Source organism: Coffea arabica, chromosome 2e (assembly GCF_036785885.1).
Source record: "Coffea arabica cultivar ET-39 chromosome 2e, Coffea Arabica ET-39 HiFi, whole genome shotgun sequence".
Lineage (NCBI taxonomy): Eukaryota > Viridiplantae > Streptophyta > Magnoliopsida > Gentianales > Rubiaceae > Coffea > Coffea arabica.
Window position 1 is genome coordinate 71,838,975 of NC_092313.1, and position 16,475 is coordinate 71,855,449.

At 35.6% G+C, this 16,475-nt stretch overlaps 2 protein-coding genes across 2 annotated transcripts; one reads left to right on the forward strand and one right to left on the reverse strand.

The window, feature by feature from the left end:
- Positions 1-2,656: 2,656 nt before the first annotated feature.
- Positions 2,657-9,344, forward strand: LOC113729448 (histidine kinase CKI1-like). Its single transcript, XM_072080951.1, has 7 exons — positions 2,657-4,025; positions 4,111-4,332; positions 4,425-5,081; positions 5,938-6,313; positions 6,546-7,120; positions 7,283-8,470; positions 9,063-9,344. Exons 1-7 carry the CDS (start codon positions 3,951-3,953, stop codon positions 9,279-9,281), a joined length of 3,312 nt encoding a protein of 1,103 aa, XP_071937052.1. The 5' UTR covers positions 2,657-3,950; the 3' UTR covers positions 9,282-9,344.
- A 772-nt stretch (positions 9,345-10,116) lies between these two features.
- Positions 10,117-13,831, reverse strand: LOC140037060 (calreticulin-like). The gene is made up of 14 exons (XM_072080952.1): positions 13,632-13,831; positions 12,689-12,796; positions 12,402-12,594; positions 12,056-12,314; positions 11,916-11,972; positions 11,777-11,824; positions 11,590-11,676; positions 11,452-11,509; positions 11,297-11,364; positions 11,115-11,210; positions 10,961-11,008; positions 10,763-10,792; positions 10,538-10,648; positions 10,117-10,439 (listed from the first exon to the last, which is right to left on the reverse strand). The coding sequence occupies exons 1-14, from the start codon at positions 13,741-13,743 to the stop codon at positions 10,428-10,430; spliced, it is 1,287 nt and encodes a 428-aa protein (XP_071937053.1). The 5' UTR covers positions 13,744-13,831; the 3' UTR covers positions 10,117-10,427.
- Positions 13,832-16,475: the final 2,644 nt, after the last annotated feature.

Here is a 16,475-nt window from a genome sequence, read left to right on the forward strand (position 1 = left end):
ATCGGGTTGGACCCGATGAACCCGAAAAGAAAACAGGTCGATTTCGGGTCAACCCGTGGTGACCTGATATGACCCGATATGACCCGTTTACGAATTAAAAATAATTTAATAAACATAAAAATAATTTTATCTAACTAAACTAAGTTATTCTTTTTTTCAAAGGCATTAATTACTTAATCCTAAATGAATTTATTTAATTTGTGTGAAGTTGAAATTATTATATTTGGACAAATAATATATTATATTATTTTTTACTTTTATATTGTTTTAATTTATTTTATATTTTGTTTGGGATAAAACACTTTTACGGTGTTTAATTTATTTTAGATTTGGTTTGGAATTATTTATTTAAATTTTTATTACTTGATTATGTAATTAGTTTTGTGAGAAATTGATTTTATTAGAAATTACAGTGATAAATTAATAAATTAAAATTAAGTTTCGGGTCATTTCGGGTCGACCCGCCAACCCGTCAACCTGAAATTTTCGGGTTCGGGTCAGCATACCTGACCCGTCACGGGTTGGCGGGTCGGGTTCGGGTCAACAGATTTTCTGGCGGGTTGACCCGAACCCGACCCGCCAACCTGATTTGGACCCGAATTGCCACCCCTACCCCCAACACTCGATGTGAGATAACTACCTTAAGCAGGGCAGCTGCTACTAAGACCTAAAGAGATTCATAAATACATTTCTCAACTTACCTTTTTATATTTTCAATCAACTTTTTATCTCATATACATCACATCATAAAAAGTGCTACAACCATTCTTTGTTCAATCTGGTTTTGTTTGAACATGTTTCCTCCTGCTCCAGCCATTCTTTGTGTACTTTCTGAATAACTCCGCATGGTTGATGGTTGGTCTGGTTCTCAAATTCCTTCTTGTTTCTTTGCTTCCATATCTGCCACAGAATATTGGCAGTGAGGTCAATGGGCTTTTACCATTTAGTCTTTTCCTAGCACTGGTGATTCTGCTCCGCCATTTTTTGAAATTGCCTTGTTGATCTTTGGCTCCATCCCATATTATTGGGACTACTTTCCAAATCTCTCTTGCTAGAGGACATTGCAGCAGTGTGTTCTACTGTTTCTAGTTCCTTTCTCCTTTACACACTGGATCCCCAATTGATGTTATCACGTGAACTATAGCATGTCTGTATATAGGTACCTTTTCTAGTTAAATCTACTTCTATGCAAAAAAACAAAAAGATTGTCATTTTTGTCAAAAATTTTTACACTTTTCCGTGTACATATTTCGCAATCACTTTTATACGTACATTAAATCATTACACATTTTTCAACTCACTTTTGTATATTCTTAATTAACTTTTTATCTTACATACATCACATCATAAAAAGTGCTACAACCATTCTTTGTTCAATCTGATTTTGTTTGAACATATTTCCTCCTGCTCCAGCCATTCTTTGCGTACTTTCTGAATAACTCTGCATGGTTGATGGTTGGTCCGGTTCTCAAATTCCTTCTTGTTTCTTTGCTTCCATATCTGCCACAGAATATTGGCAGTGAGGTCAATGGGCTTTTACCATTTAGTCTTTTCCTAGCACTGGTGATTCTGCTCCGCCATTTTGTGAAATTGCCTTGTTGATCTTTGGCTCCATCCCATATTATTGGGACTACTTTCCAAATCTCTCTTGCTAGAGGACATTGCAGCAGTGTGTTCTACTGTTTCTGGTTCCTCTCTCCTTTACACACTGGATCCCCAATTAAATGTTATCATGTGAACTATAGCATGTCTGTATATAGGTACTTTTTCTAGTTAAATCTACTTTTATACAAAAAAACATAAAGATTGTCATTTTTTTCAAAAATTTTTACACTTTCCGTGTGCATATTTCGCAATCACTTTTATACCTAATGTACATTAAATCATTACACATTTTTCTACAAAAATTTTAGAAGATAACAATCAAAACGGGCACGTAACATCTCTAGTCTCTCTTAAAAGTGTGCTCATGATAAGTATCCTTTAGTCAAATTCTACTTTGTAATGTCACCCAAACCACATATTATGTACTGTCTGTCTAATATGGCACTTGTTAAGATGTATTTAAAGTGTTATATTTTTTAAAATATAAAATTAATTAGAAAAAGTAAATAAATATAAGAGAGGGTAGACAATTTTGAATAGAAAAAGAAAATAAATATAAGAAAAATAATTGTTAGTATGTGTATATACACACACATACATATATATATATATATATATATATATATATATATATATATATATATATATATATATATATGATAAATTTGATGAATGCTAGTGTATTAACTAGGGCCTTAGGACACCGTTAGAAAAATCCTATCACGTAATATCATTCATTAAATATAAGCTCAAGTCCAATTCAATATAGGAACATTTGAGCTTTTGTTCTTTTTCTGCTGATCTTAGATTTACAAAGATCCCACAATGGTGGGCGTAATACAATCAATGAACTAAACATTCACGCATGATTGTTGGACGTATTTGCTGTTAATATGTTGTCTTATCTTCTACGTATTTTAAGAGAGTGGACATCGCATGTCTCCTTAAAACTGTTAAAGTGCTCCTAAAATTGACATAACAGATGATCTGAAGCTGTTGCTATTTTTGTAAACTGGAGTTTTGACCCAAAAACAAAGAAAACAAAACTACCAAGAACTAAAAAAGTATGAACACAAGATTGCATACAATTACTAATAGCCGGATAAGGTTGAGAATAAAAAGGAGTACAAGGAAAATGAAAATTGGTAGTTTTTTGGTCAGTAACTTGTTTTCCTTGTTAAGTTGGATACGGCAGATTCTCCGTTCCATAGTTGCTGAGAACAAGGATTCTATCACAAGATATTTCCATGAATATCTCTTCACAAAATAAAGAAGTTTTACTCGGAGAATAATCAGATTACGTAAATGATGAGCATGTCCAAAATCCGTCAATCTCTATCCTAATCATATCCCAAGAACGTTAATCAAACGTTAATTTCCCGTATGACTTTGTATTGCATTAGCCTTAAATCTCTCCCTGCTGATTGCTCTCCAAGAATCTTATTAACAGAAGATTTTTTTTTTTTTTTTTTTGTGCATGAGTTATCGCAACTGGTTTGTTCTACTGTAGTGTTATTCTCTCCTTTTAGCTCTTTGTTTCTTCTCAAGTTTTTGTTTAACTCTTTCTTTCTTCTCTCAAATTTCGTAGCTTGGTAAGTGGGATATTCAGCATCCAAAGTTCTCGATTTCTCTACATTCATCAAAACACCGTTTATAAAACAGGGTTTAACACAGGTTTAAAGTTTTATTTCTTCTTTGGGTTTTGGCAAGCGATATCCTGTTAAAAAAATTGATTCCAATTGGATCCCAGAAAAGAATTAGTACTTATTTTGGAGTTTCATCTTGATTATAGTGGTTCTTGTGCTTCCCTTGCCTTCTGAAAATAAATGACCGGATCCATAGCAACCTCTAGCATGTTGGATTTGGGCATAAGTTTGGTGGTTTTTTAGTGCTTTTCAGTATTCGCATTTGGTTGGACATGTATATAATGGTACATGCAAATAAGACTCCTACGTGAATTGTCAAAATAGCAGTAAATTCAATGTTGATGTTATTGTGAATGGTTGCATAATTTGGATGTGTAAACTTATACGAATTCTGTAAGCATGAAACTGTTGTGTATTGTTATACAGAGCTAAAATTAATTCAGATTGTTGAAGGTATTAGTGGGAGTTCAGCAATAGCGGATTCTGGGGAATGTCAGGAAACAAAGACAATAAACTGCTTCAGCGATTATATTAACAAAATTTGTTCAATTCTGATGCATCATACATGATGAGCTAAAGGAAGTGTGTTATGGATGTTAGTCACAGCATGAGCCATTAACTCAGCTAATAACTCCATCCTGCAGAGCCATGGGCAGACATCCTACGTAGTGGTGAGGTTTATCACTTCATTTTCACAGAATGAGGCTACCTTTTAACAGGATGGGACGCTGTTGTTGCATATTTACTCGTCCTCTTTTCTTTCTAATCCTCCTGGTAATTTCTGCAGCATTTTCCTTTTTTGTTTTTTGGCTGATGCCTAAACAATTGTGTTTAGTTTTGACTGAAAATCTCAATCCAGGGAATAGCATGTTACATGGTCATGGAGGTCTGTTTGAAGATCAATCAAGTTGAGCATATCATAGTTTTGCAAGCAGATGAAGCTCGCAACAAAACTATTAGAGATGTTGAAAACGCCACAAGCATGCTTCATCCGTTGAATTCTTCTGCCTTGAATCTAGCTACGGTGCTCAGTGCAAAACTAAATGGAACGGACTTAACATTTCCTATTATCCAAGCAAATGTTAGCAAGAATAATTTTTTTTTTTGTTTAAATTTGATACAATTTTCTTAGTTGTTTTTACAGGTTTCTTTCTTTTCATTCAATTCGCTTAGATTGCGCCGTCACTATTTCAAGCACTTACAACAATCCCGCGGGTAACAGAGGTGGAATTCATGGGGTTGGACAGATGGGAGTTCTCCTATTACCGCAATGATGAGCAAACATTTGCATTTTTCTCGAACTCTTCAGCTCCTTCAACATCATATACTCAGCCTGTGAACCGTGACACTGGAAAGCTGTTTGGTGAAGCAGTTGAGTCTAACTATACTATTGCATTTAACTCAACGAGATTTGTAGAAGGCCCACGAGGGATACTACCATATCCTTCACTAGAGACGGGGAAGAATCAGGATCTCCTTTTCAAAAGCAATGTTCCAATGGTTGGAATGGGGCTCATTTCAATAGGTTTTCCAGCAGATGAAGTTAAAAATCAGTTTTCTCATCTAGATTTTCATGGCAGTCACTTGCACCTAGCTTCGAATGATGGCCAAGTACTTTTTGAGAAAGAGCTTGCTGATACTCAAATTTTTGTGTACAACGGAACATATTCACTGAAGTTGAAGAAACAAAATGGTGCTTACGAAGATGTAGTCAGTAATGTTTCTTGCAAGTTGGAGGATGATGCTGATCTAGAGCATTTGGATGTGAAGATCAATGAAAAGAAGCACAAATTTTATTGCTCAACTGTTGACATTGCAGGAATTGATTCAGTAAGTCCTTAATAATGCTAAATCCGTGAAAAATACTGTAGGATTCTTTAGAAATTGACTAATTCTAACAACTAAGCATGAAGTTAGCACATACATTGCTCACAACACCATTGGGTATTTAAGCATCTTACCGTATTTATTGCATCCACTTTTTCTTGAATTGCAAAGTCACAGTCATATGATCGATGCATACGTGACTGATTAGATCATGGAAAGAACTATAGCTAAAAATGACAAAAGAAGTCGAAGCAACGCCATTGACTACAAGTGCTCATGCTAATTGCAGACTTCTAATTGCTCATACAAGTTTTAGTTCAACAATGAATAAATAGTGACTAATAAGAGCGTTTTGCTTCATGTTACAAAATAGGATGTCTACCCTTTTTAGGTTCATGCAATTTTACAGAATTTGAAATGTCTCCCTAATGCTTATTCTTGATGTTGTTTACCTTTATATATGAAATACAACTATCCTGCAGTATGCTTATCTGAATTAATCATGTGAGAATTTTTTTCATTTTACCAGAAACCAAATTCTGATGAGATCTAATAGGCAGTCCCCTGATTATCTAAAACCAATATTGTCCGAAAGAACTGGATGAATTACTCTGCTTAACAGAATGATATAATAGCCTTACACTCAGTATGTCTATCTTTTTTAGTAGTTTTATATCCATGATTGCAGACCATCATAGGGATTCGTCGTCCTTAACCGTCAGCCTATCATCCTGGCATACTTGATTGGAGCATAAACACTTTATACGACATTGGAAATGCCTTTTGCTTTTAACTACTAATAGTAACAAGTTGAACTAAATCAACTGGATAATCAAATGTGTCTTAATTTGTATTTTAGGTATATGTATTGGCTTTTCCGGAAGATGGAAACGAAGCTGCTGCCCATAAAAGCAGCATGCTAGCCATCATGCTTCTTGTTCTTACGCTTGTGGGATCAGTTGTCTCGCTTTGCCTCTTCATTTTTTTGATCCTGAAAGCTGCACGAAGAGAGATAGTTTTGTGCGATGCACTCGTAAAACAAAAAGAATCAACTCAACAAGCTGAGCGCAAAAGCATGAGCAAGACGAATGCCTTTGCTACATATAGTCATGATCTACGTGCTTCCTTGACAGCTATAACTTGCTTGATAGAGCTTTGTCGTGAAGATGTCGTCCCAAATTCTCAGTTGGCAGCCAACTTGTCACAACTAGATACATATGTACACGATCTATTAGGTAACCATTCTGTTTTTCAATTCATAATGGACTAATCAAGTTAGAAGTCTAGAGAAGTTGAAGTGAATATTGATAATATGTTGGGGCTGGATGAGTACTCATTCAATTTCTGGTTCACTTCACTCTAGCCTGCAAGATATTTGTTTCTCATAAATGTGGACATGCATTTTCTCAATTTCTTTCAACATGTATGCAGTCATAATTTCTCTTTGTCCTTTGGCAATTGTTGTAGGTCTACTAAATACAGTTCTTGATAAAAGTAAAACTGAAGCTGGTAAGACAGAACTTGTAGAAGAAGAGTTTAACCTGGAACAGGTCCTTGAAGACGTTGTTGATATGTACTATCCTGTTGGCGTTAAGAAAGGGATAGATGTCATATTTGACCAATGTGATTTCTCAATTATAAAGTTTCGCCATGTCAGGGGTGATAGAAGAAGGCTCAAAGAGATACTAGAGAATTTGCTAAGTAATGCTATAAAGTTTACGACAGAAGGCCATGTTGTTGTTCGCTGTATAGCAAGGAAAACAAGTAAAGAGAATGCTATAATTGCTTCTAACCGCAGAAGCACATTAAATTGTCTCTCAAGGTTGTGTTACAAGAACAGTGGAAGCCTACATTCGCTTGATGACATCCATACAGTTCATGAAAATCCTAATTGTATGGAATTCGTGTTCGAGGTGGATGACACGGGCTGTGGGATTCCAAAGGAGAGGCGAAAATCTGTGTTTGAAAACTATGTTCAGATTACAGTCGCTGCTGCTGGACAACAAGGATGGGGTCTAGGACTCGGCATCGTTCAGTCTTTGGTAAGAAATTGCATTGGCTGTCTTTACTTCATCATTTAGTTTAGTAGCTGTTTCATCAACTGAATCATCAAATTAGAAAAATAAAAATATTGTCATGGGATGATCCTTGTGCCGTCTTTATTCTTAGAAATTATTGAGTATAACACAGTGCTGATGGCTTAGGTACGTTTAATGGGGGGAGAAATCAGAATCGTTGACAAAGAAAATGGAGAAAAAGGAACCTGCTTTAGGTTCAGTGTCTTTTTGACAGTATGCAATCCGGTGTCCACTGTCATGGATGAAGATGGAAACCATATGCAAAATGGAGTTTCTTCAAGTGATCTTCTGCATTATTTTGAATTACATATTCGCTATCCCAATACAAGATTGGAGGGATCCCATGTCGTGCTCTTACTTGCAAGTAAAGAGCGCAGAAAGATTTCCAAGAGAGCAATTGAGAATATTGGCATAAAAGTAACAGTTGCAGAGACAGATAAAGATCTAAGACGTATTCTATATAAGATAAAGGAAAAGATGGACCATTTCCAGCTTAATCTGCATGAGAAATCCGAATCTAGTCCGCCTGACTACCTGTCCGCGTCCAGCAATTCTAATTCAGGATTGAATGAAGGGCATTCAGGTGCTACAGATGGACATGAAGCTCATCTCCCCCAAAGAAAAAGCTTCAACTCCAAAGCTGTCCAAAATTTTATACTGATCGTGATTGATGCGGCTATTGGACCTTCCTTGGAAGCAAGTGCAGCTTTGTCCAGCTTTAAGAGGGAAACACGAAATTTGCAGTGTAAGGTTGTTTACTGGGACAATTCAATTATTCCTAGAAGGAATTCAAGAGACGTGAAAGAGCAAAGGCCACTAATTCCTTGTGACTACATATTAAAGAAACCCTTGCATGGATCAGGTTTATATGGCGTGCTACGACTTCTTCCTGTATTTCATGGTGCATTTCCACCTGAGTCGTTGATCGTTAAAGCTGAAGCAGTTCAAGAAAATGAGGGCTCCTCTGAGACTACTGTACCTCCAAATAGATTGGTTAAATTCTCCAGCAATACTGAGCTTCAAAACGGCAAAATTTCAACAGACGAAAAACAAGAACTCCAGGAGATTGTAATACATGATCCAGCTGCTGACCAAAGCTCTCCAAACCCACTCAAGGGAAAATCTGTATTGGTAGTAGATGATCTCGAGGTATTACGTAGAGTAGCCAGCACGAGGATTTCCAAACTCGGTGCTCGAGTGGAAGTCTGTGAGAATGGGAAGGAGGCTTTCGACAAAGTCTGCAAGGTCCTGAATGATGAGAAGGAAATTAATCAGGAAACTCTCCCATATGATTTCATAATAATGGATTGTGAGGTACTCTCAAGATCCTACTGACTCTGATATTTTGACATTTTTTTTTCTGTCACAAATTCGGTTTTTTTTCTTTTTTTGGTTTTCAGATAAGCTGTAACTCTCACATTTTTTCAGGAAAAAACTTTGAACATCATAAATATTTGGGTTAAAAACAAAAAAACCTTACGTGGTATACCTAATACACAAAAAAGCTCTCATGGTTTCAAAACATACAAAACAACACCTCATGTTTTGAACTAAATTGTAAACTAACAGAATCCGGTAAACTTAACGGAAAATTTAACGGAATCCAGTAAATTTACAGCTAAGACCGTCATTTTCATTAATTTTAACGAATTCTATTAGTTTACAATTTAGTTCAAAATATGAGGCGTCATTTTGTATGTTTTGAAATCACATGGGGCTTTTTATGTATTAGGTATACCATACAGGGCTTTTTTGTTTTTAACCCTAAATATTTTCCATCCTCATAGTTCATTGAAGCTGTCTTTGAAAACTAAGTTATTCTTGTGATAGTGACCACAAATGTATAGTTCGTACTGCTATATGAAGCTTTTTGATGGTCATGCTTGGAACTTGTTTTTGTTGGTAGATGCCAGTAATGGATGGATATGAAGCAACAAGACTTATAAGGAAGGAAGAGAAAATTCACGGCATCCATATTCCCATATTTGCACTAACAGCCCATGCTATGCCTGAAGAACACAGAAAGATTGTTGACGCTGGAATGGATTTTCATCTGTGCAAGCCATTCGATGCAGACAAACTAATGGATGCCATTAGAGATATTGAGCGCAAATTCAAACATTGACTGTTGAATGGTTTATTTATTTATTTGTTTGGATTGTATTTTTTTGGACTTTTTGTAGAAAAATTACGATAATGATTTGATATACGTGAGGTAAAAAGGTGATTGAAAAATGTGCCCACGAAAAAATGTAGAAATTTTTCTTTGAAAATCTGCGATCCAAACACACCAAATTTTCTGGTCTTCCTCTCTATGTCTTCGCTTGAAAATAAAGTGGAAGTTCTTGGAGATACTACTCAGTTTTCCGGGACTTTGTTCATCTTTGATTTTGGGTGAAAAATGGAATGTTTGTGCTGGAAGCTGATATGAACTCTTTTACGCCTTTTACAGGGAAAGGAAATAGGAAGAAACCGTTTATACACTACTAGTAATTCCTCGCATTTCTACTTTCAAATCTTTTGCCAGTAAAGGAAATAGGAACAAACGCGTATATATATCCTGGCATTTCTACTCAAAAACTTCTAGTCCAAAGAAATTAGAGTAAGAAACTGGAACAAAGGTTTGTGCTCATGTTGATTTAGGTGGTTCAATATTGTCTTGTTTTCACTTCGCAAGGACCTGAAATTTTGAAGTAAAATTCCGGCATGAGTCTCCCAAGTGCAGGTTACATCCCAGCTATAGTTAGTGGAGCTGTTTCGTGTTGCTGACGGACCTAAATCTTCAACAGGGGACGTGCTTTTTTCTTTGTTTTGGTGGGACTTCCTGGTAATGCAACAAATTCTCAAAGGGTCAAAGCTGCCGCATAGCCAATGGTTGTTGAAGGGGATTTAGTTTTACAGCTTAGTTAACAAATTGACGGAATGGGGCTTTAATTCCAAAACATGCAAGATCATCCATGTCAGACTAATGCTGAAATCTTCGAAATAAATCAATCTCAACACCGCTAATGTTCCAAGTCCAGGCTGTTCATAAATCTAAAACTAAAACAGGCATGTTTCTCTTTTGGTTCTAATGGCTGAGCCAGATGAGAATAAAGAAGTATCGCAACACCAAGTTCATGCAGAGCCTCCAATATCTTTTTTCCCTAAACAGCAATTCTAGAGCTAAAAGCCAAAAAAAAAAAAGGAAAAATGTCGAGAGCTCAATTGCCAACAAAGCTCTTCTTCGCAGCAGCATGTTGGGCCAACCACAGCACTCGCACGTACTTTCCTACAGCTCGTCCTGCAAAAGGGTGGAAGTAAGAGAGTTAAAACAATTGAAATTTCTGATAACAAATCATCATAGTTAACTCAGCACTGAAGGATCAGACAAGCCCTTACTTTAACATTTTCCTCAGCTGCGGCAGTAACATCTTCCTTTGTTTCTGATTTGGTGTCTGCATCATCACTATCTGCTTCATCAGCAGCATCATCATCATCGCCTTCCTCAGCCTAAAAGAACAAGTTTTTCCCATTAAGAAAGTGCACGTAATAAGAACATATCACAGTTAAAATCTGGAGCAAAAAGAGTCTCTTTTGAGAACAACATTTTAGTCAGGAACTTACATCAGAATCGACTGGGTCATCCTTTGCTTCCTGAAACAAAATCAGACAGGAGTTCGAGATATAAGTTGTCTCTTCATAATCAAATGATCACTGTTCAAATAATGCAGTATAAAGGAAGTCCAAAGTCCAAACTATACAGAAATGGAATTCAAATGTACTCAAGACATCATGCAACAGAGGAAAATTAATGAAAAGTACCTCCTCCTCTCTCTTCTTTTCTGCCTCATCAAAAGCAGCTTTTTCAGCCTACAACATGAACATTTTCATGTGTCAACAAGCCGACGAAAGTAATTTAAACCTTTTTATTTTTTTATTTTTTGTGCATCGTTTGGGGAAAAAAAATTCCACATACATCCTTATGCTTGCCCCATGTCTCTTCAGCCAACTTCTTAGCATATTCAGGATCATCAGATACCAATACATTGTCAAATAGAGTTCCAGATTTCACCTGAAGAGGACATATATTTCCATCCATCAATCAGTTGAATCCAATGAGAAGAAACAATATCTCCAACACTTGAGAAGCAATCTCACCTGCCACAGTTCAATGCCTACATACTTCAAGTTCGGGTAAACATATAGATCTGCATCATCCTTAAATTCTGCATGCATAAGCAACATTCAATCCGAGTCAACTTACACATCCATGGTTTAACAAAGTACATGGTCATTCCAAAAAGAGGGCAAACCTGGGTTATCAATCAAAGGTGCCTTCCATTTTCCCTTATAGTTAGGATTCTTGATTTTCTGATACAGAAACAATATAGTGAGAAACACAACTAGTCAATGAATCATTGCAATCAAACCCGAATTCAGATCCAACACACCTTGGCCTTCCACGGACCCTTGTATTCTGGATTGGGAATGGTTGGGGCCGTCCACTCACCATCTTCTTCATCATCCCAGTCCTCAGGCTACAATTTGTAAACAACTCATCAGCAACATCATCACTACTCCAAACAGAGTATAGGTGCATGTTGGCAATACAGGAAACAGGATTCTAATGAAAAATACCTTCTTGGCATCAGGATCGGGAATCTCCTTAGGGATGTCATCATAACCCTGTATGAACAGAAAAAAGTGCTTCTTATCATCATTTTCTGGCTAGAATAACCCAAAAAAAAATGGCAAACAGAAGAAAGAATTTGTTCACCTCTGGTTTCTTATCTTCAGGATCAGGAATGTATTCCTTGTCATCCCAATCTTCAGGCTGTCACAAAGGCCTAGTTAATACCATAACCACAGCAAAATATCAATTGATGTTAATCAGAAAGGAAATGAAAATGCAATTACTTTCTTGGCCTCTGGATCCTTAATTTTCTTCGGTGGAAGAAGGTCCCAGTCAGAATACAAGCTACCAGTCTGCTTCTCAACATTGTCAATTAGGATGCTGTAAGTGGCATCTGGGCGTAGGATGAAGGTATAGACATGAGTGAGTTGGTCAGTTTCACATGGGACGTCCTTCTTGATTAAGTGGTTTGTTTCGTTGTAGTTGAGAATGGCATGAACTTTTTTGGTTGTGTAGCCACAGATATCTGGTCCAAACATGATACTGAAGATAAAAGTTTTATAGAATCAACCACTGTTGAAGGAATTAAAGAATATACAATGAAAATAACAATGATTTCTAAGGCATGACCTGTATGGGCTGTCACCACCAAATTTCTTTTGATCAACATCACCACTGAGTAGTTTCATGTAGCCACCACCACAGTCAAGCTTCTGTTCATGCTTCACGGAGAATTGGAACACTAAGGTTTTATCCTTGTTGCTGAACTCAGGGAACTCAGCTGAAATGGCATAGAACCTGTAGTCTTCACTGGTCTGAATACCTGCATTGGGACATCAAAGCTAAGATCCAATGTATCCTTAACTTCCAAGTTCACTTCCAAAAGTGCACCAAGAATACAGGGCAAAAAAGGTTACCTTTATCATTGGGGTCTCCATGCCATTTACCAGCAGTATAATTCCACTCTCCAGCAGTATTATCTTCCTTTTTCCAATCAGACTTTACCCACCGTTTCTCCCATCCATCTAAAAGTGTTTATCAGCACAAAGCATTTTAGTATGACAATCAAATAGAAATTGCTTGTACATTCATTTTAGTACAAAAATCAAATAGAAACTGATTTTACGTTTTAACAGACTTCCCTTTGGACAGAAAATGATATCTAAGAAAGCTATCTACCAACATTCCTCCTTCAGTCTAGCACCAGTGGGGTGTCCAAAACACAATAACAAGCTGACATGATTCATGATTGTACATTATTCTACAGAAACATAGTCGTCCAATTGAAACAATGTGCAATTGATAACACTAATCATCAGCAATACGAAAACATTGTTCAAAGCCACCTAGGACCGACACAATAACATTGTTAAACCGTTAACATATTCAATTCTTTCCAAACATCTCAACTGGAAAGCTATATAAACAGATCATATTAACATCACCATCATCCTCCTGGAATCGCACAAAATCACACCTCTAACTTATCTAGTAACCAAGCAACATCCGGGAAGCAAGCGTACTGCCCAGAAAACAGCCCTTACTTACAAAAAAAAAGATCAATTACATCCGACAAACCATTACATCGAATCATCAAAAAGAAATCCAAGTCTCAACTTCTTATCGACAGAATCAACAGATCTAGTCAACAGACCAGAATTCCATTCACATTTCAAATCATCCAATCAGAAAACTGGAATCAATACATCAACCGCTAATCCAAATCCGATCTTCACACAAATTTCGACAAGTAAAGCTAAGACAAATTGTAAATAACTGAAAACCAAACTCAATTACTACTTCAACATTCAGAAAAAGAACAAGTAGAAGACAGAGGGAGAGATCGGGAGGTGAAGATACCATCGAAACGCTCTTCGAAGAAGACCTTAGCGGAGGCGCAGGCGAAGAGGAGGCCGAGAGCAAGGCATAGAAAGAGAAAGCTAGGGTTTATTCTCCGCTGCTGCGACGCCATGGCTGATGGAGAAAGAAGAATTTCAGAGTGAGGACTGAGGCACTGCAAAAATGAGAGAGAGAAAGAGAGTCCTATTTATAATTTGATTTTGATGGGGGTTTCCCATTGGGTTTTACGCTCAAGGAAGATTTTGGGCGGAATCTGACGTGGATCCATTTGATTACGTGGTCCAATTATTATAAGCCACGTTGGATCAGAGTGTCACTTCTGTGACGTGGCTTTTTGTTATTGGGAACCACCACGACTTTGAACGCCCAGGCCTGCTTCGGCAGATGCAGGCACTGGATTCATCTGTGTAATGACGGATTAGCCCTTCTCCTGGGGTTTTAGGAGATTTTCCACGTCAGACTTAAATCCTAACTTGCTTTTTTTTTTTTAATTATTTAGATAAAGACAATGAAAAAAAATTTAAATGGGGTTACTTTTAATTTTTCAGAAGGTTTGACACGGGATAGAATGGAATCAGCAAACTTTTGTTGGAATTCTAGATTTAAAAAAAAAAAAAAAAAACTTTTGTACCTGAAAGATTTAATATGTATTTGAGAAAGGAAATTGTCTTTGCTAACAAAATGAACGTACAAGAGCCAACAAAAACTTCATCAGTCCAATTGTGGTGTAATATAATAAACAGCAAGAAAGAAGAAAGAACAAAGTCAAACTTAGGAGTGTAAATGAGTTTAATTAAATCGAATGTTCTAATGTTCAAACTTGTTTGATTATTTTAATAAATTTAAAATTTTGTTCAAATTTGATTTGTTTATTTATTGAAACAAGATTGAACGAGCTTTTTTGAGTTTGAAATTTATCGAACATAAAATGCTATGCAAATTTAAGTTGATTAATTGGTGAATCAAGTTCGAACAATCTCGTATCAATTTGAATTCGATTCGAGTATTGAGTGAGTTAAATTCGATTTGATTCGATTCGATTTGTTGAATAAAATTTTTCTTGTAGAAGCTAATTCATTATATGAGGAAAATAATTTGTAGCGAATCCGAGTCATTGAAGATAAATATTGTGCATCAAATTGGTTTATCTTATCTTTACGGGTTAGATTTGGATTTTCTGGTTCAAAGTGTGGATTTCTTTAGATTACTTTAAATTAAAATGCAATCCAAGTATTTCTCAAATTAGAATCAACCACACTTTTTTGATTTAATTGATGACTGATTTGGACGAAGATTTTTGAAAATGCAATTTTTTGTTTACTTATTAGCTAAATGGTTTTTCGATCTAGATTTCATGTGTTTCTAATGATTCATGGACCTCATTCCAAAGACATGAGGAATGCTTAACACCAGCGTGAACTACAGTTTCCAAAATTAATATTTTACCTAAAGTGTAATTTTTGACTTTTAGATCTACTACTAATAACTTAATGCAATTACTTGACAGTTTTTGAATGAATTTTAAAGGGTTTTTTCAATAGACATTCGTTAACCACACTTAAAATTCACGTAACCTACTCCATATATACACATACTAATAATTATTGAGTAAATCTTATATACACTGACAGTGTATACACTATCATCATTTGATTCATGACATGTGTGCAATAGTTAAATTTCAAATTCAAATTTTGTATATTTGTCATTCATCCAACGCTACACTGTCAGTGTAGGAAAGATTAATCCATAATTATTACCTTTTATTGCATTTATCACTTTTCTATTTAATCTTACCTACTCTCCCTTTTATTTATTTACTTTTCTTAATCAATCTTATATTTTCAAAAATATGATACTTGAAATATATCTTAAAGAGACAGATTCAATTTTAAAAAAAGAACAATTATGGTCCATCAGTGCACCACTAATATCCGATTAAGAGACAAAGGAATACAAAATTAAGTTTGGTACCCTAAGAGCTTAAAGAAACAAGTACAAAAGTTCAAAATTTATAATAAAATTAGACCTTGTTTGGATTGTTAATTTTCGCAAAAATAATTCTCTTTAAGCCATTTTTTAATCACTTTTTTTTACCTCATATACATTACATCGTTACAGTAAATTTTTCATTTCTCCAAGATAATTACTCCAATTAGTAATTTTCTTGCAAATTAATAATTTTTGTCTTAAGATAAGATCATTGCTCTCTTGCAAGTATCAATCTTATTAGTTATAGGATATAAAAACATTCATGTTTCTTTTTCTAATACTGATTTAGCTTTAAAACGAATATTTTTATACACCATTAGACGTAGGGATTGGCTGTTAATGCAAATCCGCAAAAGGGTACTGACTCTGTTTTGAAAGCGTGAACTTATTGTTTGGTTTTCTTGATCTAGTCTCGTCAGATTTCCACGTCTCCTAATTCCTAAACCAAAATGACAATTCGAATTCAAGCACATGCTTCACACCATTTTAGATTACTTTGGTACTTTTGAGAAGATTGATACTCACTCCACCCTATTTTATTGAAAATGTTATACTTTTTATTTTTACTTTCGATTTATCTTTTCAATGTTATATTTCATATGAAATTCAAATTTAAAATTTGAATTTTCGAGAATAATTGTAAAACCAAATTCATTAACATCACTATCGATCCACTATTTTTAAAAAAAGTTACAATTTCAATATACGACAAACATTTTGGGACGGAGGGAGTATAATTCAAGGGGACCCTAAACCAAAAAGAAAATGAGCATTGCAAGATTGACGATTTTATATTCTCTCAAAGGTGGAAGTGAAAGTGATTGGTGAACTTTAGAAGATTCTGATACCATT

What these genes read in the sequence shown, in the direction of transcription:
- LOC113729448 (XM_072080951.1), top strand. Translation starts at nt 3,951, where the DNA reads ATGAGGCTACCTTTTAACAGGATGGGACGCTGTTGTTGCATATTTACT. An exon ending in TTTTCTTTCTAATCCTCCTG is followed by an intron (nt 4,026 to 4,110) that starts GTAATTTCTGCA and finishes ATCTCAATCCAG; the next exon opens with GGAATAGCATGTTACATGGT. An exon ending in ATATGTACACGATCTATTAG is followed by an intron (nt 6,314 to 6,545) that starts GTAACCATTCTG and finishes CAATTGTTGTAG; the next exon opens with GTCTACTAAATACAGTTCTT.
- LOC140037060 (XM_072080952.1), bottom strand. Translation starts at nt 13,743, where the DNA reads ATGGCGTCGCAGCAGCGGAGAATAAACCCTAGCTTTCTCTTTCTATGC. An exon ending in GGTGGTGACAGCCCATACAG is followed by an intron (nt 12,315 to 12,401) that starts GTCATGCCTTAG and finishes TTTTATCTTCAG; the next exon opens with TATCATGTTTGGACCAGATA. An exon ending in AGGGTCCGTGGAAGGCCAAG is followed by an intron (nt 11,510 to 11,589) that starts GTGTGTTGGATC and finishes TTTCTGTATCAG; the next exon opens with AAAATCAAGAATCCTAACTA.